General features: G+C 37.0%; 1 protein-coding gene across 1 annotated transcript; it reads left to right on the forward strand.

Annotated features, from left to right (window-relative positions):
* The first annotated feature begins 264 nt into the window (after positions 1-264).
* On the forward strand, positions 265-21,135 carry LOC109108001 (chloride intracellular channel protein 4-like). Its single transcript, XM_042774083.1, has 6 exons — positions 265-649; positions 15,445-15,554; positions 17,046-17,171; positions 17,858-17,964; positions 19,423-19,604; positions 20,225-21,135. The coding sequence occupies exons 1-6, from the start codon at positions 581-583 to the stop codon at positions 20,387-20,389; spliced, it is 759 nt and encodes a 252-aa protein (XP_042630017.1). The 5' UTR covers positions 265-580; the 3' UTR covers positions 20,390-21,135.
* Positions 21,136-21,625: the final 490 nt, after the last annotated feature.

A 21,625-nucleotide genomic window follows, 5' to 3' on the forward strand; every position in this document is an offset into this window, starting at 1 on the left:
TGAATAAATATGTCTCTTTAGGGGTAATAATATTTGTGGGTAAACTCGCTTACTGAAACTGACTTCTTTTTGCTGTGACACGCTTTTTTAGTAGCCGTATAACGTGACTCGTACTGTACTTATAATGCAAGTCCAATAACTTTTCTCTACAAATTAGCAGTAACGTTAGTATAAAACAATTTAGGAAGCTCTAGTGATTCTGCGCGCGCCGGACGTGTTCGGCCCACTCGCGACCGTTCGGGTTCAGTTCAGTTCCCTTCCCTCTGCGCATGACATCACCGCCTTAAATACTCAGTTGATTTTACACACTTCTCGTCGCCATCCAGAGAGCGCATAGAGGAGGAGAAGTAGCGGACTCTGTCGGGTTTTTTTTCTGTGATGTGTTTCTAGGCAGCTGGACCCAGTGAAAGAAAACGTTCATTTTATTTTTTATTTTAACGGACTCTGCATTTCGATTGTGCTTGGAAAAACTGCAGAGTGATATTTGTGCTCGAGGAACTCGGTTCGAGGCGTGAAAGGAAAACTTTTTGTTTTTAATTTTTGGTTTGTTTTTGCGTCCGTGTAAAGGCAAAAGTTGGGGATGTCTCTCTCGGTACCTCAGAACGGTGTAAAGGGGGATAACGAACCCGTCATCGAGCTTTTTGTGAAGGTAAGAGCCTGATTAAAAACTAATTTAAGTGAAGATTAAAGAGATGGCGCTCCCAATATAACGTTCGTTTGTGAACGCACGATATGTTTGACTGAACGATACACTCTGTCACATTTTGCTTTCAATATATGTTAAAAAAATGCGATGAAAGTGAATGGTGACCGAGACCTAAACGTTCACACTGCACCTCCCAAACTACAGGCTTCTGCTGTAATTTGAGTCATAATTCTGGTTTCTCTTGATAAATAAACTATTCACAGTCAAAGCGACCACCCCAACCCGTAGTATGTCTTAAACGATGTCATAAATTGGATTCAGCCATTGTGTTTTACAATAAGAGTGAATGATGACACTGTGTCCATGTGGATGTCAGATGGGTGGAGGCGTTTTCTCAATATCACCCAATGTCTGACTATGTGCTGCTCCTTTTATATTCTTATGATTATATGTAACAAAAATAAAGGGAATGATTTTACTCCCTCAGCCAAATGCACAGAGCACGCGGGTTTAAGAAGAGGTTCCATGGGAAACCGACAACAATGTAGCCTACGTCTGCAGTTCCCAATCCCTGCTGCAGGACATCCGTCCAGTCCAGGATACAGAGTTACCTTCACTAACATTAAACAGAGCCAAAAAGAGCCCAGATGTGCTCTGCCAGAGTTCAAGATATTTCTGTTTAGAAAGGACGTTGTAGGCTATTTGTTTCTTTATCTACTGCAACATTGTTTTGCCTTCATAACATAGTTTTATATTATAACTCCACACAGGAATCAGTCTGTTTGTTGTAACCAGAGACGGTGTTAGGGTCTGTTTTTTTTTATTTTTGTTGGTTTGGTTCTTAAGACTAAACTCTTCATCATTTCCAAAATAAACCGAAGCGAAGGAATCCAGTCCTTCCCTGGATCTTTGAGTAATCAAACTGGAATTATTAAAATTCCTCTCCACTGCTGGAACCCAGCTGTCCTCTTTCTTTCTTTTGCTTTTCTCTTCTTTTCTCTCCCTCCAAAGGCCTTTGCCTGGCAGAGCGGGAAAACTCCCGAAAGACGAAATGGAGGAGGGGAGGGAGTTACAGAAAGAGGAGGGGGCTCCTAACAGTGGATGTTTGGGGACTGAGATCTTTTTGGAAGTGTGCAACAAGCTCTCCTCTCCAACCCACATGATTACTAAACTATTAGTGCATTAAAGCTCAGATGACTTTGGATCTCAGGCTTGAAAATGCTGACCAGGCGTGTATGCTTCCCGAGCCTTTGATTAAAGGATGCCCCTGCTGTATTAAATGGACTGTAATTAATATCAATGAACATTACAGCAGTTTGTCACGTTAGAAGGCACTTGCATAGGTCAGCTCTTTTTGGAAGTTGTAAAGTGACCCTACAAAACATTAGAAGAGACTCATATTTTAAATATGGGCTTTGGTTTCTAACAGATTAGTTGTTAAAGACCCCAGCAGGAAATCTGAGGAGTGCAGTTTTCTGTTGTGTGTGTATGTATATATGAAACATATTTTATTATAAAATGTATATAAAATAATGTTTTAAAAGTTGCAATATTTGTGTTTTATAGCCCCATGAATATAATATAAGGATATGCTCACTTTAGAGAGCATTTGAGTGAATTTGATCAATATTTATAAGTACAGTAACATTTAGACAGCTTCTAACTAATACTCAAAATGCACAAAACTCTCATTTTTATTTCATGGGGTCTTTACAATAAAGTGTTTTTTGTCTTCCTCATGCCCCTTTTTTATGAAAGTCTTGCTGTAATGTGGCATACTGTATGAAGTGCTTAATATTGGTGTGGTAACATGATATAATCCTCAAGTGATATGAATCTCAGGTGATGTGTTTTTAATGAATGGGTTAGTCAGGAAATGATTGTCTCTTATAGCCGGTGTTGTGATTTTTAGCCTGATCATTACATAGTGAATCAGCATCAAAAATTAGAGCATGAGCAGGAATAAAACAGTTCTCCTGCTGTTGTGGATTTGATGTGGAACGGCGTGAGGAGAGCCCGCAGGTCACCCTACTTCAGCACTGACAGACACTGCTGATATCAGATGAGCTGCAGTGACACTTACACTTGTTTGTTTCGTTTCAATGGCACCTGGGTAAAGAGAGTTCTATTTTTTTATTTTCGAAAGTGCACACACTGTAGCAGAAAGATAATGGTGACATCTCTCCCTCCCTGTCTGTTTTATGTCTCTCTCATTCATAATTAACAGCATGTGTGTACCACCTTTTCTTCCTGCACAACATCACAGCAGGACCAGCCCCACTGTTGCCATAGAAACCAGGCAAACCTTGCCCCTGCTGGCGGCTGATAATGCAGTCATCTCCTTTCTTTCCTCCCTCTGTATAGCCGCACCTGCTGGCCATCTTTACCACGTGGAGATTTAGATTTTTACTTTGATTGCAGTAATGCACACTGCAGCTTGTGTTGGTGTACAATACATTTCAAAAACAGTCTGAACACACTTCTTGTGTGGCTGGTTTAGAAGTCTTTGTGTTTCTCTTAGTTGGCTATTTATCCTCTGTGTTCTCTAATGGATTTGAGATTGAGAGATCAGCCTCTGAGTTTTAATGGGATCAGTGTCTATTAAATTGATGTGACTTCTCTACTAGAGTATGATGTAGCAGAGCAAGGATTTGCAGTTCTCAGCTCTTATTGAATGTTAGGCTTATTTTGGTTTTTCACTGAATTGCTTCCATTCAAGTCAACATCTAGAAGTGTGGTAAATTATAGATAGTTAAAGTAGGAATGCATGATATGTTGATACACTATAGGTTATAGGCTGAATTTTTATCAGTACCGGTCAGTATTGAATATTTAATTTTATAATATGTGCATCCCTAATTTAAAAGGACTTACAAAGGTAAATATTGTTATTACTATTGCTCATACATGCGGTAGTCTAAGGCCCCGTTTACACTAGTGCGTTTTCATTTTAAAACTGCGTTTTAGAATGAAAATGATCCTCGTCTACACGGGCGTTTCCCCTGCGTTTCAGAAACAATCTCTGTTTACACTACACAACCTAAAACGCATGTCACGTGACCATTCATGCAGGTACAGCCATAGATATGAATAGGTAGATTCCCTATTATTTAGATTGCAGACGCATCTTATTGTTTGGATCGATGGAGTGGGGGATCTACATATACATCTATGGGTACAACAATGCGCATGATGTTATTGTTTACACGGTCGTCAAGGATACGCAGAGCGAATGTGGGCACCCACGCCATCGTTTTCAAAAGTCTCCGTTTTGGTCCGTTTACACTGAAACGCAACCCCGGAGTTTTCAAACTAAAAAGGTGTCTGCAGCGTTTTCAAAAGTCTCAGTTTTTGAGGGTCTAAAACGCCGGAGTAGTGTAAATGATAGGTGTAACTGTAGCAAAAGTTATGTGTTTTAATACGAAAGCTCACTAGTGTAAACAGGGCCTAAGTAAGCAACCACCCAGAACAGCCCAGTAACTCTATAACAATGTGCTAAAACTAACACCTTGGTAAACTCCCATAACATACTAGCATTGTGGTGTAAACTGGGAGAGTTTTGCATTGGCAAGTATCATTCACATTCTCTTTAAAATGTATAGATCATTCTTGATCTGCCCAATCCTCTACCTTAGTGCGTGTATGGGGTCAAAACTAGCTCTGCAAAGTGAGGCAGATCACCATGTGACAGTGGTAATGTTTACTCTGCCGAAGGACACTGTCACTCAGGTGCCTTACATAGTCCAGGTGCTGATGATGCAACCTCAGTAACCCTTGCTCTGCTTTGATTGGCTCTTTAGATTAATTATTGTTTATGCTGCATGCAGAGTCAGATGACCTCAGTGTTTTGTCTCTGGTTTGATTTTTGTTTAAACTGATGTTAACAATTGTTCACTGCGGACTGCAGAGTTGTAGTTTAATCACTGCTTATGAATTCGAGGTCATAGTTTGGCCTTGTTTTTTAGTATTGCATGTATTTTTGAAGGAACTGTTGGCTCCTTTGACAAAAAAACAGGATGTGCTGACTTGTGAAATACTGAATTTTATCTTTTTTGATATTCATGTGGAGTTTATAGGCTCAGACCGATTGAGCTGTAAACCGCAACATGTCTGTCAAAACCTCGAGACGAGCACAAAGTGTTGGAGAAGGATTATGGCAAAGCTCAGAGTGTCCTTTCATCTCTTACAGCTTCCATTTTTAACCCAAATTAGTGGTCAGGTTTTTTCAGTCCAATTCCAGGATGTTAAATATGCAATTCAGTCTTTTATCAGCTGCTAAAATGGGATCTTGTATAAACACAGAGAATTAAATGCATCCAAAGATTGGTGAGGAAACGGCCGGAGAAAGTTTGTGTTTTCAGGATTATTAGAACAGACAGACATGGAAACATTCTTGGCCTTTAGCACACAGTCAAATGCCTTCACTGCATGAGATCTATCCTTACTGAACAGTCTGAAGGACAAAAGACATGCACAAACTCTTTCACCCCCTCCTTCCCTCTCTCGTTTCGTCCTTCAGCCAGTCGCGTTAACAGATGGCTCATATCTGACCAGAAAGCTGCATTGCAGTCATCTCAGTACAGTGAGCCATCATGGTGAAGTTTCATCCTTTAGTTTGGAGCTCTGTTGTGTCCTCTTGTACTGGTTTTGTGTGTGGGCATGACTTTTATTTTCAAACCAATGAAAAGCTTATGTCGGCTGCCCCTCCTGTGAGTCGCCCATTCTGTCTGCTGAGTACAGTAGGAGGTCTGTGTCTATAAGATGGTTGATGCAAAATAATTTTTCACCAGGAATGCCCTTCAACTTAAATTAAATGAGGAGCTTTGTGGTTATATATGAATTATGAAATATCAATTATTTAATAATAAAAAATCTTTATATATTGATTTAAATATTTTGAGTTTATATTATATTAGGAAAACCAAATTTAATTTGTTGTGCTGCACAATTCAGCTAAAGTTTGTACTTTGTACTATATGTATGTATAATATAGACCTAGTAGTTTGTTTATGAATCAGCCACAATGTTACTGTTTTTGGCACAAAAAAACAAATGACAAAAAACTCTGGACCAAAAAATAAAACATGTACATTATGGACCCTTTTTAAATATTTAATGTTCAGTATTTATTTAGAAGGTAAAGATGGCAAAAGAAGCACCAGCAAATAATTTTTAGATGTTCTGTTGTTGTGGGCTTCATCATCTCATTTACAAAACCGCACACCTGTGTGCCTGCAGACTGTGTAACTTGATCCTGCACGACTAGAGGAATTTGTTTGATATTATTTATGCATAGCATGATGTGGATATGGAGGGAGTTTAGCTTCAGGCAGGATGCGTAAAGAACAAAAATGAAGTGACTGTGTAATTGCTGGTTTATTTTCAAAACTGGATTAACCATAGGTTACATCTTCCATAAATAGCCAGTTACATGAGACATAAATTAGATATTATAGATCATTAGGTCATTACACATTATAATCATTACACATTATGGGTGTTTTATTCATCCATTTTTTTTTTCTTGTTCTGCCTCACACACACGCTCACAGTCTCTTATAAGTTTGTTTGTGTGTGACTATCTTTTGCAGCCATGTGCCAAGAGCATATGGAGCTGTGTCAGCACTGTCTGATTTCCTCACAGGGCTTGAACAGGATTCTGTGGATGTGTCGTTGCCATCATGACATTGGATGTCACTGTACGATGATATCTGTAGCATTGCCAGCATTTGAATTTCATTTTAAATGTTAAATGTAGGCAAATTTGACCAGGTTCTTCTAGCAGGAGTAATTTTCCTGTGGCCATCCTACCTATACGCTCGTCTTGGTTTGTCTAGATTCTGCCCTTGATCTGCATGTATTTAGTTCTTTGGTCTTGTCAGAACTCATAGCTGATTGGCTCTTGTCTCCTGAACAAAGAGACCTGCATGTTTTTTTTGTTCATTTGGAAAACATTTGTTTATTCAGCTGGTACAACATTTGTAGTCAGTGGTGTTGGTCAGGCGAGACTTTGCATGTGTCCATTGATGTGAGCGTGCGAGTGTTGACCAATGACAGGCTGGAAGCATGGCTGTGAGTCATCAGTCTGGGGTCTGCTTTTGTGTTAGGAGGAATTTTCTAGGAATGTTTACACAGGAGGTGATGCATAAGATGCAGGGGGTCTGCATCTGGAAACATGCAGAATTCAGATGCCAACAATTTATTTCAATGTCTCTATATATTTTATCCGCTTTTGCTTGTTAAATTGCTTTCCTTATTATAATATCTTTTTCAGATGTTATTAAAGTGTAGTACTTTCAGCTCTATTTAATTTGTTTTAAAATAATTATTTCAAGTTCAGTACAAATTAAAGATGTCTTTGATTACCACAGACAATTCTGAGAGTTGAAAGCTGGATATGTGTTTGTGTGTGTATAAAAAAATAAAAAAATATAGGCCTATATGAAGAGGCAAATTATAAACAATAGAAAAAAGATGCAAATTAAGTTTTTACAATAGGTTTATTTAAGGTAGTAAGAAAAACTGCAGAATTTGAATAATGAAATGTAAAAATAAAACAGCATAGACTTCAGTGTCACATAGTCCTTCAGAAACTGGTTATCGGCTGAATGTTTATCAATACTGGTCAGTATTGGAGATTTAATCATGCTTGTACATTTAACATAATAATAAAAAATATTTTTAAAAGTTCTTTTAAAGTTTATTTATTTTTTTTATTACACAATTTTGGGGTTATCAGCCATAACAATTAAAATAATGAACAAAAAATAAAATGGCGCTACACTGATTTGGAGAGACACAGAGGAGACAAATTGTTGCATAAAGTCATTATTTTTGTTTTCTTCACGTACAGAAAGTATTGTCGTCGCTTCATAACATTACGGTTGAATCACTGATGGCAGATGGACTATTCTGACCATGCTTTTCATACTTTTATGGACATTGACAGTGTATTTTACTTTGCAGTCTATGGGACAGTCACAAGCCTTCCTGTTTTCATCCAAAATATCTTAAATTGTGTTTTGAAGACGAACAAAGCTTTTATGGGTTTGGAACGACATGGGGGTAAGTGATAAATGACAATTTTCATTTTGGGGTGGAGTATCCCTTTAAAGTTCAAAAAACACATTATTTTCCACATAATGTACATTATTGTTGCTCCTCTATGCCCTGCCATTCTGAAACTCGTCAATTTTTTTTATAAAGCTCATCGTTCTAAAAAAGCAAGGTATACTCTGGCCAGTGTATTGGCCAGTGTCCCGGCACGATGAGACAAAACCAATAAAACCCATTACAAACAAGGCATTTGTTGCATCCAGTGGGGACATAATTACTGATTAATGACTTATGCTGTCTTTTTACGCGTTGTGTTGCATATCGCGCTGTGTAAACATAAAACCATGTCTGCATTTGTGATCAGAGAAGCAACAAGCCTGGTGTAAAGTGATCAATATTCGCTTCTCAAAACTCGCTTTTGAATCATCAGTGGCAAATTCTTTAGTTATTAAAGGATGTGATTAAGGGGTGTGAGTCTGTGTTTGAGAATTTGGTTTTGAAGTTTTTTATAGAAACCATATATGCCACAGACGCATTGTAGGCTACTGGTTCAGGAAACAGTCCTCATCCTCCATAAAATGCGCTGCACACATATGTATATTTGGGTTGGGCTGTTCTGGAAAAGTGTTGTAAATACAACTTAACCACTGATTTCTAGTTGCGTCCTCTTGTGGAAGGTCAAACAAAGTTTCGCTTTCACAATGTGTCTCCACAACATGGCGCCGGCAGCAACAGCGAGAATAAAAGTTACGCCTTCGTTCTTTGTGTAAACATTTGGGCAGCATTATGCAAATCTTCCCACAGCATGACGTAGACATGGGGGTGTGTTTGAACGAGCTGTTTTAGGAGGGCCTGGTTGACTCTTAACTTTTATGAAGAATATATCTTTGGATTTGAGACTTTTTAGTTTTTGCAACTAGATCATCTTTATGCACCAAGAGCTTGTAACACTCCAAAGAAAAAGGAAAAATTGAAATCACATCATATGACCCCTTTAAAATCATCATTCATGATCTACCCAATCCTCTACCTCAGTGTGCGTACAGGGTCGAAACTAGCTCTGCATAGTCATTCAGTAATCCTTCTAATATGCTGATTTGGTACATAGGAAACATTATCTATGTTGAAAATGCTGCTTAATATTTTGCGAATTCTTTCAGGATTCTCTGAATAGAAAGTTCACCAGAGTGCTTGACCTTCTGTAGGTATTCCCAACTTGCATCTTAAAGGGGTCCCAGTACCATCCATAGAAATACATGAAATCATAGATTGTCTGATGTGAACGTCATTTGAAAAATTCATGTTTAGTTTTTTTAGTTTTTCTGATGTGAACGTCATTTGAAAGAAACAGACTAAACATGAACTTTCTCTTTCTCCTTCCCTCTTTTTCCCTCCTTCCTTATAAGGTAACATTGTGGTCAGATCGTGCACAGGGGCTGGAGAATAAGCACACTGTGATTGTGAAGAGTCTGGCTGTTTGGAGTTCTAAATTAAGTCTGCTAGGCACTTCCCCTCGGCCACACCTCCAGACACACACACACACACTCACGTCTCTGTCCTGTGGGAATCTCACAGTGTGGCCTAACAAGGGAGGGCTGAAAGAGAGCTGGAGTGGGTGCTGCTGTGTGTGAGAGACTCCTCCTTCAGGCATTTGGATTGAGTTGCCCTCTGTGATGTCTTCAGAGCTTTTCTTGAAGAGATGAGATCACTCACAGAGACCACAGATCAGATGGAGACGGTGACATGCTCCGTAGCTACTGCACCATGACTCACTGTCTCCACTGGACAGCTGTATGTGCTTCTCCTTTAGAGAGTTCAAATCCTTCATCTGCCCCAGACAGTGCTAAATAAATTCATCGAAGAATCCTAAAAAAAATGTATCATGTTATGCAAAAACCTAATAAGCAGCACAGCTGTTTTCAGCATTGATAGCAATAAATGTGACCTGTGCTGGCAAAATGAGTCCCAATGAGCAAATTTTCAAAAAATAGTTATTTATATGTTCACATATCGAGTTAAAAAAAATCGAGTTAAAGTTTTCTGAAGGTTCCAAAACAAAATCACAGAGCAAAGTTGCATCTTTTCCTCCAGTTCTTTTCTTAATAATAATTACTGTATTAATAATCACAATATAGCTATTTTTATTTTATCTTTGTTATTATAAATAAAAACAGCTGCAAAAAAAACAGTAGAACAAATATAAGAAACGAACAAATAATGCATTACCTTTTTCATTTTACATATAAACAAAAGCATTTGAGTAAGAAAAACAAATAATCAAATGTAAAAATCCCTTTAGTCTGTTAATTTAAAATAAATTGATTATTAAAACTACAAAAGCAGTTAAATCAAGAGCAGCAAGTGATTCCCTCTTCTCTTTTATTGTTAGATTAACATTAATGAGGTGGCCTATATTAAGAACTACTGTAATGAACGGATCTAATATAATGTTACACATCAGATGTTTTTCCCCAAACATTCACTTAAGACATAACAGATTATGTTTGTGTGAATACTTAAATACTGTAATTCTGTATATTATGCGCATACTTTGGATGACAGTGAGCGTGAGAAGCGAGCAGAGAAAAGGTACTCCTCTCAGAAAACTTACAGATAAAGGTAATTACACATCTAAAATGATTATTTGGAGCTTTGGGATCGCTAGACGAGGGCCTAATGAACTAATTTCTTGTGAAAACCTCAAAATCGACTAACATTTTTCACTTTTTTGGCCTGTAGCTCAAAATTCCGACTCATTTTGCCAGCATAGGTCACAAATGTTTCTCCAGCACCAAATCAGCATTAGAAAGATTTCTGAAGGATCATGTGACACTGAACACTGGAGTAATGGCTGCTGAATATTTAGCTTTGTCATCACAGGAATAAACTACATTTTCAAATATATTAAATAGAAAACAGTTAATTTATATTGCAATAATATTTCACAATATTTTTGTCAATAAATGCATTTTTTTTTTTTTTATATTTGAATGATAGTATCTGTATATATTAATAATTTATTTAGTACTTATGTACATTTATAAATTGTTTTAACAATTGTTTCATTTTATTCAATCAGGGGGAAAAATTAATATGCAGGGAGTGAATCATCATACTAAACATTCAATGTTTAGAACCGATTGACAGATTCAGACAGTTTAAAAACTTTTTGGAAATGAACCAAAGATTTGAACTATTTCTGCATCTTCTGCTGGGGGTTAAATCAGTCTCTGGTTGGTAATTCTTTTGGAATGGGTTTTCCAAGGCTTTTTTTCAAGGTTTCAGTGTTGCCATATAAGGTACACATCCAGTCTTTCACTTCCTTAGTCTGCCATCTGTTTTTCCCTTTTTTTCTTTTGGATGCACCCAATGTGTTTTTAAGAGGTGTTTAACAAAAGGGTTCTGTTTGTGTTTGGAGAGTCATCCATATGTATCTGAGAGAGCGAGACCTCTCTGAATAGAGAGTTGTGTATGGAGGGCAACATCTATGGAAAACAGACTCCCAAACACATTGCTGCTGTTCTTTTTTTGACCGTGGGCATCTTTCAAATGTCATTTCCGATTTTAAGGGGACAACATCAGTTCTGTACAAGATTGGCTGAAAAGAACATGCAGCACAGACGTTCCATTGTCTTTAGGTGTGAGTGGTGTGTTGTGTAGCTAGTTATTTTAGTCAGATCAAATGTGTTTTAAGGTAAGACTGGACGTGTGAGCAGCTGTCTGAGAGGAAATGCTTACCCTCAGACGACGTCACAAAACCCTCACTCAGCACCCCATGCCGGACATTTCTGGAATATATTCTACTCCCCTCCCCACCATCCTCAGAGGCCTTACAGAGGGGGAGGTGAGTGAGAAGAGGAGTCGAAAAACAAAAAGAGGAGAAATGAAGACATAAGGGAGCTTATCATATAAACAGGAGAGAATCCTCTCTAGTTTGTGAAAGCCTACTTGCTGCTGCTACTCTTTTGTTCTTGTCATGTTTTTTGCCATGTCTTATGGCTTTGCTATAGGCTATATAAAGTTGTAGTCCGTAAATAAGCTTCTTTTGTAAAATTTGATTCAAAAGTACCTGGAGTTGGTTTTACAACCAGTGAATAATTAAATCCAGATTATTTTAAATAAAATTATTTTTGAGTTTTTCTCTCTGTATCCCTCATTAATACAAACAGTTGGTCTTATTATTAAACCTCTTTGTGTGAAAAGAGGCTGTTTGCTGTCTGTTGTGATAAATGGAGCAGATGAGTAGAAACACCCTGGGGAATCCACAGCTGTGGTGACCTGCAGGCTATTACTAGTACTACAGCAAGAAAACTGATTGTACCAACACCAACCTTTGTTTGTAGCCTCTGTGATAAACCATTTCTGCTTTATTGATTTATTTCCCTTCCTCTAAATTTGAATGGATTTGTCTTTAAACAAACAGAGCCTACGATTCTGATGTTTGTAGAAAATAAATCACTTAAGCATGATTAATGATTATTGATGAGTCAACAGTTTTGCCATTACTTTTTGTCATTATCCAGCATTATTAAATAGCGTCAGTACTCCAGTGATCAGTCACTCAGGAATGCTTTGATATTTTACCTGTAATATGTAGAGAATAGGGTGGCATATATAAATATATTATTAATCATTTTTTAAATAGGTTATTTTATATAGTGTTATTTAGCAGTATCACTGTTTTTGATTAACTGAAGCCTTGATGAGCATAAGTGACCATATGTAATAATCCTTTTTTTTAATGTATTTCTTATTTTGCCTTCTGTCTAATTTTAGGTCTAGAGTACAGCTCTACAGATTTTCTCAATCAACTTATATTGCTTGTCAAATGGTGTAGGAGTTCACAACTTATATGCATTTTGTTTAGTTTTAGGTTTAGATATGGTGTAAAAGTTGTTTGTAAATTGTTTTTGTTTTTTTCATTTTTGTTGTATTTTTCATACACACACAGTAGCACAAATCTAGTTTTTTATGCCTTTTTTTTTTTTTTTATGTTTTTTCTTCATCATAACCCTCATCTTTTGTCTGTACTGTTGCAGTTCTTGGCTGTGAGTTTGTGTAACAGGTTGTTTTGTGTGGTCTATTGTCAGCCCTAATAGGCTGAACTCCACAGGACAGACACTACATCTGTGTGTCTCTATGGAAACTGTTGTCCTGACCCTATGAGACAGACTCTTCCCATTCCCTCTTACAGTGAGCATTTTTCATTGGGTAAAATCCAGAAGTCACTCAATTATCTTGAGTCATTAAATCTCTGACTCTTACTCTCCTCCTTTAATAATGCCCATTTTCTTTCCCAGAATGACAGGGGTTTTATTTTGAGTTTGTGAGTGAGTGAATGAATGTATGTAAAGGGGCACCAGCATATTTTAACAAAAGAAAGCCACTGAAAATGAACCCTGAATCAACTTCAGAAAGACTTGCTACAATGACCAAAGCTTTTGTTTACCACAGAGAGAGAGGAAAGTGTATGAACAAGAGATGCCAGCAGGGTGCCTGGACGGGAGAGAGATGGAGGAAGAATGAAAGAGCACGAGAGAGTGAACTCTCTAGAACAAAGTCTTCTGTTCTTTATTGGGCTGCTGGATTCTTTTCAGTGTGTGAAACCAGATAACACGAGAGCTAACAACAATACACTGCTGAGGGAAAAAGCTGATTCAGATATCAGTGCTGCTCTGTTAGGTTTATTGAACTGAGAATGTGCTAGAATCCAGAACAGACCATTTATGATTGTGTAATGCCTTCCTTAAATGGTAAAGAATGGGTTTCATCCAGTAAAAGGTAGAGATTTCATCTAATCGTTGTCTTAGTAATGATATTTTCTCCCTAGCTCTATTTCAAAACTTGACTCTATGCCTATTGCCTAAATAGGAAACTGCCTCAGGAGTTTTCATTCGAGATTTGTAACGCTTTGGACGAAATGCACAGGAAGCTTGACTCTCAGATGATTTTAATATAGGCATAAGGCATCATAGAGAAGAGTAATGCAATTCTCTTAAGCATAAATCATTTTTTTTTTTTATATTATATATATATATATATATATATTTTAGGTATTCAAGAACCTATATATATATATAAATCATTTTTTTAAATTATATATATATATATATAATATACACACACACACAAGTAAACAGTTTTCTCAAATAAATGCTGTTCTTGTAAAATTTTTGTTAATCAATAATGTCTGAAAAAAAAAGGAATTGTAATAATATTTTATAAAATTACTGTATTTTTGATGAAAAGTAGCCTTGGTGAGCATCTTACTAATACCAAACCTTTAAATGGTAGTGTATGTGATGATAGTTTGGCCAAAACAAGCTATTTTAGAAGGTAGCATAAAGAAGTCTGTCTATTTTTGCATCAAGAGTTCCTTAAAATGCTCCCTATGGGGCAGCTCAATAGGTTTTGGTAGAGAACACCAGTTTCTGTCAGGTCAGGTCAGTCTCACTGTCAGCTCATTGCTTAATTAGCTGAATCTATATTGCTGAAGCACACAGGAACATCTCTATTCTCTGAGTCATAAGCATCTTGTTTCTGGAGATTAGTGGATGGCTAATGGAGAGACGGTCTGTTGTGTGTTGGAGTTCACACTAAGTTTGGTATTCAGCCGAGAGATGCGGTGGAGGAGGATGGTGTTATCTCCACTGTGGAATTAATGTCTTTCAAAAAATGTTCACACATACACTTGCTATCCTAGCACTTCAGAAAGATTTACTGGCATTATAAATGTGTTTACATTGCTTAAGAATTCATTAACATAATACAAACCTTCTTTGAAGGGGCACTCCACCAATTCCCTAATTAAAAAATAAATAAATGTATAATAGGACAGGCTTACATAAAATCACACGACTAGCCAAATTCCATTCTCTTCATCATAGCACTTCACTGTTATACATTTTTACTAACTGAATAAATGTATGCTCTGTACATAGAAGTGTTATAGCCAGGTTTTATGTACTTTCATGACTTTCAGGATCTCTGGATGGTCTTCAGCATTAAATTGCCCCATTATGCCATTTTTAAGGTTCATAATGTTGTCAATAATATGGTCAAGTTGTTCGCGGCCAGCCAACATAGAACATGGGCGTATATTATGCAAATGTGTTACCCCGTGACTTGTAGCCATCATGGAAGTGGAATTTGACTCGTTTAGGCTGTACAGTGTTGATTCTTTATTTTGGGTAACAATAACTTTATTTATCATGCACTTTCGGCTTTACAACTTTGCAGATCATTTATATTCACTTACAGCTGCATTAAACACTGCATGTAAGGCAATATTGGAAATGGCATAATAGGGGCACTTTAAAAGAACACAGTGTTAGTGTACACTTTTGTAGCTTTCACTGCCCAGTGGGTTATGACAGATTTATGGAAAGTGGAAATGGCCAACATGTTTTTAAATCCGGGATCAGCTTGCCTTCTGCTCTTAATGTTGGTTTTGTGTTTTGAAGCTGGGTTAATTTGACACATTAGTCTTCCCTGTCAAATAAATCTCAGTAAGGTGGAGCTGATTCTTTAACCGTTATCGTTCTTGATGTGGTTTAGTTGTTTTCTCTGGCTATAATCTGATACAGACTCTCTCAGTGATGGTACGGAGTTGTGCGGTAATGACCCTGGGACTGCAAAATGTTTGCTGCTATTCTAGCAGCTGATGTGGAGCAACACGTTGGAATGATGACAGTTTTACTGATTTCTCAAGTCAGACTAACATATTTTTCTTTCTCTTTCAGGCGGGCAGTGATGGAGAGAGTATCGGCAACTGTCCATTTTCTCAGCGTCTCTTCATGATCCTGTGGCTGAAGGGAGTGGTCTTCAATGTCACCACTGTGGACCTTAAGAGGTGTGTGTGTGAACGTTCTTGGTTATAGTTTGTGGGCAGAAATTTCCCTAAAAGTGACTTAAATCTGATAAAACCTTCCATGGGGACATACAACATTTTCTTTGTTTGGAAAAACCATATATAAAATATAAATCAATTTTGCGTCCCCTTTTAGATAGCAAAGTAATTTGTGCATAGTAAGTGTGTGTGTGTGTGTGTGTGTGTGTGTGTATTGGTGAATCTTATTTTCAGCCATCTCAGATATTCATTTTCATTATCAGGCATTCGCAGTTGTCTGTGATGGGTGTGAGCATGTTTAAGTATTTCACTGAGGAATTTAAGACACTAGTATGACAGTGAGGCAGCAGTGACACTATATTTTGTCCCGGGTGTGAGCCACTGATGATCTGTGGTAATATTTTGAACTTCTGAAAATGATTTTAAGGTATCTAATATTAGCTATGACTTTAACCTGCTATTATATAGTATTCAATATGCTGTGTGAATCCTAAATACTTCTTTAAATGAGGTTATATAGACTAATAACCAAGTTTTACGGTCAAAGAATATTGGAAGATTCCTTTATTTTGATCTTGTTTTTTTAAATCTGACTGACACCGTATATGCTCAAATATTTAAACATATTCACATCAATCTATGATGTGTGTGTGTGTGTGTGATTAAATGATTATTTGAAGAGAGCTTCCACACCTGTATCCACATATGATCTTCAGTCAGTGTTTTATGAGGCTGTACCAGAGACATTGATGAGCTCAAAGTTTATGACCCTGAAATGAAATCAATTGAAACTTCCTTTTATGCTTGCTTTCTTTCTTTCTTTTTTTTTTTTTTTGCTTTCTTTTTCTTGCTTTTTCTTTCTTGCTTGATTGCTTTCTTGCTTATTTCTTTCTTGCTTTCTTTCTAGCTTAATGGCTTTGTTTCTCACTTTCTTTCTTTTTTGCTGGCTTTTTTGCTTGCCTGGCTGTTACTTTCTCATTTCTCTTACCCTTTCCTCCTTGCCACCAAAAGGGATAGGGTGCTCATGCCAAAGGTGTGAGGTTATTTCCTGTTGTTGTAGTTGGAAAGATCAGAGTGTTCCTGACTGCAAGGCCTCATGGGACATATGCCCCCTCTGTTCCTGAACCCTCAAGTGTTTTCAGATTTCACAGTCTCCCTTTGTGGATATCCTGGAACATTTTCAGTTGGGAAAAACGATTCATGTAGAAGAATCTTTTGGGGTAGGATTAGTATTTACCCTACTGGTTTTGTAAAAAGCTAAATGTGTGTGTGTGTTGGGCTGTGAGTGCTCTGGAAAACCCCTGTATTGTGGCAGTGTGCAGCCCCTGAGGTCATTTTATCACCTTGTATTCTTAAGAAAAACAATCCATTAAATTGCTTTGGGCTCTGCCATGCTGACCTCCTGTTATAGCTCAGTAATGCATTTTTTGCAGTTTTTAGGTGTACATTTTTGTCATTTTATAATTTATAAATTTCATCATTTTATAATTATAGAAAACCAGCTGATCTGCAGAATCTGGCCCCAGGAACGCACCCTCCCTTCATCACCTTTAATGGAGAGGTCAAGACGGATGTCAACAAGATTGAAGAGTTCCTAGAAGATGTCCTTTGCCCTCCAAAGTAAGTGAAAGAGTGTGTTTGTGTATTTAATGGTGCATTTCCACTGCATGGTACGGCTCGGTACGGTTCACTTTTGGGGGGTTTTCCACTGGGTACAGTACCTGGTACCTGGTACTTTTAGTACCACCTCGGTTGAGGTTCCAAGTGAACCATACCATTACCAAAACGTGACATATAAACTCTGGTGATCACGGATTGGCCGGAGAGAATTGTCACTACCTGCATCACTGAACTTGTGACACAAGTGAAATAGAGTGACTTGGTTTAAATAAGGAAGCATTAGTTTTATTTTAACACAACTGTTTTGAACAAGCGCACCTTTTTTTAACAACCAAAAACTTTTGTTGTCTGTTGAGGAAGAACAGACGTTCTTCTCGTTGATAGTAGAGGAGCGGATCCAGCGAGAGCTTGATGGGGCAATGCTGAATGAAAAAGTTTTTTTTTTTTTTTTTTTAAGGACTTGTGGCAGTAGAAGCGGTGCAACTATAATGACATGTGAATAATCCCACCCACTCTAAAGCGAAACTAAACTGCAGTGGAAACGCAAATTGTGCCGAACCGAGCTGCGCCTTACCGTACTGAGCCATGCCGAGTCCTACCACGTAGTGAAAAAGCGCCATAATTGTCACGTCTGTCAACAACACGTCAAAAGGTTTTATTTGACGGATGTGTGTTTGTACACTCAGGTACTCTAAACTTAGTGCCAGACACCCAGAATCCAACACTGCAGGGATGGATATATTTGCCAAGTTCTCTGCCTTCATCAAGAATTCCAAACCTGATGCCAATGAGGGTAACCAGAAAGATTTCACTCTTTCACCTCCATACAAAAGACCAAATGTACTTTGTTCAGTGGAATAATCACACATTTGATGAGCTCAGTTTATCTGTACAAACACTTTCTATTGCTCTAGTTTGAGAGATTAGACCTGGTTATGGTTGTCATGTCTCACATTGTGTATGTAAACAGTGTTTTCTCTAGTTTAGCCAAAGCAGGGCTTGGATCCATTGTCTCATTTACATGCTTTAGTGCTGTAGGCAGGGCTACAATTTGATAGTTAGATCAATTTCCAGAGTAAACACTGTTACCTGCAACTAAGTTTTCGAGATAAGAGAGCCTATACTTTTATCAGAAGGTGTTAAACTATTGTCAAAATGATAAATACTCTAGGAATTTGCTTTGATGCAATGCCACACATCTCAAAGACTCCTCAGCTCAATAAGAGTTTGGCAGTGACCCTGAACATAAAGTATCTTCAAGAGTCTCCACCCTAGTAAAATGTTGACTGTGGGTGATAACAGTCGTTTTCATTCCAGCTGGAGTCCGTCAACATTGTCTATACCACCTCTCACGGAGAGCAAAACATGCCTTAGCATTTTAGTTTGCACACCTGAGTGTTCCTTTTTCCTTTTGAAAGTTTAGAGCTAAATTGGTGAATTTTAAGGATCTACTTTCACTGGAGTGTGATTATGCCCTTATGTGGCAGCTAAGCAGAAGTGCAACCAAACACTGCTTATATATATAGTCACTTTCTCCCTCTAGAGGGCAGATTATTTTCTTTTTAACTGTAATCAGTTAGTTCTTCCTTTGTTTTTTGTGAATTATATATTATAAATTATTTGAAAATTGTATTTTATAATTGTATATATTATATGTTATATAATATTATAATGTACAAAGATATTATTTTATAATGTTTCCACTTTGACAGCACTGCAAGGTGAAGTAATTCTTCTAGTATTTTTTTATTTTTTTACTAATTTGTGTAGCTTGTCAGTACAGTTGTAAGTTTATTTATTAAACTTGATTTTAATTTTTCACAATTTGAAATTGATTCTCTGTCAGTAAATGAAGTGAATTGGTTAATTTATTGTAAATTATTGTTGTCTTTCCAATTAAGTAGTATAGTATTTGTGATTTGTTAAAACACTGATTTAAAGTGGCTGTGACAGTCTGCAAGGAAAGTTACATGAAGAACAACTTTTGTATTATTATTATTATTATTATTATTATATTATTAATATTTATTATTAATATTTTATTAATGAAAATATTTATATTTTTCTATCCAATAAAAGTTTATCTGGATTATTTGTGCTTTAGGATTTCTTTTGGATTTTTGAGTGTTAATATTAATAATAAGAAAAAATTGTGATTTTGAAATTTTGGAGTTGTGAAAACAGCATCTTTGACATGAACACAATGCACATTTTTTTTTTCTACCTAACTGTTTAATGGGTTTTGACATAGGTTTGGAGAGGGGACTGCTGAAGACCTTGCAGAAGTTGGATGAGTACCTGTGCTCTCCTCTGCCAGATGAGATTGACCACAACAGTATGGAGGAAGTGAAGGCCTCCACACGCAGTTTCCTAGATGGTGAAGATATGACACTGGCTGACTGCAACCTGCTGCCCAAACTCCACATTGTTAAGGTAGCAAACCATACAGGTCATCCTACTGTACCCTGCAGATTGGAGAGAATTTTATAGTATTATTTTGGGCTTCAAATGATCTTTCAATATGTGACCCGTGCTGGCAAAATGAGTCAGAATGCATACAGGCTAATTTTGAGCTATAGGCAAAAAAAAAAAAAAGTAAAAAAAAATAATATTTTTGTTGATTTTGAGGTTTTCACAAAAATTAGTTCATATAGTCCTCGTCTAGCGATCCCAATGCTCCAAATAATAATTTTAGATGTGTAATTACCTTTATCTGTAAGTTTTCTGAGAGGAGTACTGTTTCTCCGCTCGCTTCTCACGCTCACTGTCATCCAAAGCTTGCGTATAATATACAGAATTACAGTATTTAAGTATTCACGCAAACATATAATCTGTTTTGTCTTAAATGAACGTTTGTGGAACTGTTGGGGAGAAACATCTGATGTGTAACTTTATATTAGATCCGTGCATTACAGTAGGTCTTAATATCGGCTGCCTCATTAATGTTAATCTAACAATAAAAGAGAAGAGGGAATCACTTGCTGCTCTTGGTTACATGACGAACTGAGTAGGAAGATTTTCCAATGAATTTTTTTTTCACTTTTGGCTTGCAGGTGGTGGCAAAGAAGTACAGAGGCTTTGAGATTCCTAAAGACATGACAGGCATCTGGAGGTACCTGAACAATGCCTACAAGCGTGAGGAGTTCACCAACACATGTGCCAGCGACAAGGAGATTGAGATCGCCTACGCTGACGTAGCAAAGCGGCTTGTCAAATAATGGCTCAAAATCTCGTCCACTCCACTCCCTGCGCTGGGACTGTTTATTTTCCATCACATGAGAAAGAAAAAAACAAGATATGGACTCCTTTTTTCCTTCTCTTTTTATTTAGAGTAAAAACCCAATGCATGATTTCTCCTTCCCCCGTTACAGCTCTTTAGAACATATCTATCATCTTCAGTGTGTTCGAAAGGCTGTTTTCACACTTTTTTTTTTTTTTCATTTTGTCTTAGTTTAAGTGTTAAAGCAGGAAGTGCCAGATACTGTCAGTGTATCGATGGCTAATAGTGTGTGAGCATGTGACTCACCCACACTATGTAGCAATAAGAGTGGGTTCACCAGCCTTTTGTTTTATTATGGATTTAAAATATGAAAAATAAGCTTTTTCTAAGCTTGCAAAGCCAACAGTTATGAAACTTTTTTTTTTTTGTTGTTGTTGTTTTGTTTCTATCTAAGTGCATTTGAACAGTGTTGAAAGCTCCAGTGTTTATTTTCAGCGAGTTTTAGTGAGTGTAGCACTCTGGACAGATAAAGTCTCAAAAGACCCTTCATTGAAGTTTGAAATGAAGTGTATATTGACTTACATTGATATCAGACGGCTGACACTTAAATATGAAGTTAATATCGTACACATTAGTCATCAGTTGTTTGCAAAAATTGCACCTTACATACCATGTAAATTTGCAGCACCTGTGACCTTTTGAAGGAAAGACCTCTTTAAAATAAACTTCAGATACATAAAGAGATTCTATAGATCTGCCTTATTCACTCTAGATTCATTATTTAACATAAAGAGTGCTGCACCATCATAACTGCATTCCATGGCATGAAACACATGAAGGGAATCACCTGTGTAGCCCTAGAGGTAGAACATGAAGTGTCCTTAATAATTTGAATAGTAGCAAAATGGGATTTTCTTTCTTTCTTTCTTTCTTTCTTTCTTTCTTTAATAAATTGTTTAAATAGACAAAGAGCATCTCAGTTAAAGAAGCTGATTTGTTTTAAGATGTGGTGCTATCGAAAGAAGGATTACTATAGACAGAAAAATGGCTTTATAGTTTCTGATTTGGAAAAATATATTGAAAGTTATAAATGAAAGAAACTGGTTGCCATATGTTTTTTCCAATTCTTTTTGTGATGGAGAATTATAAATATTATTTTTGGTTTTCAGAAATGAACGTGCAAATTGTATACATTCATGACTTGTAATGACACATCTGGCCTTATACATTTTCT

This window comes from Cyprinus carpio, chromosome A17, assembly GCF_018340385.1.
Source record: "Cyprinus carpio isolate SPL01 chromosome A17, ASM1834038v1, whole genome shotgun sequence".
NCBI lineage: Eukaryota > Metazoa > Chordata > Actinopteri > Cypriniformes > Cyprinidae > Cyprinus > Cyprinus carpio.

What these genes read in the sequence shown, in the direction of transcription:
- LOC109108001 (XM_042774083.1), top strand. Translation starts at nt 581, where the DNA reads ATGTCTCTCTCGGTACCTCAGAACGGTGTAAAGGGGGATAACGAACCC. An exon ending in ACCACTGTGGACCTTAAGAG is followed by an intron (nt 15,555 to 17,045) that starts GTGTGTGTGTGA and finishes TTATAATTATAG; the next exon opens with AAAACCAGCTGATCTGCAGA. An exon ending in CCAAACTCCACATTGTTAAG is followed by an intron (nt 19,605 to 20,224) that starts GTAGCAAACCAT and finishes TTTGGCTTGCAG; the next exon opens with GTGGTGGCAAAGAAGTACAG.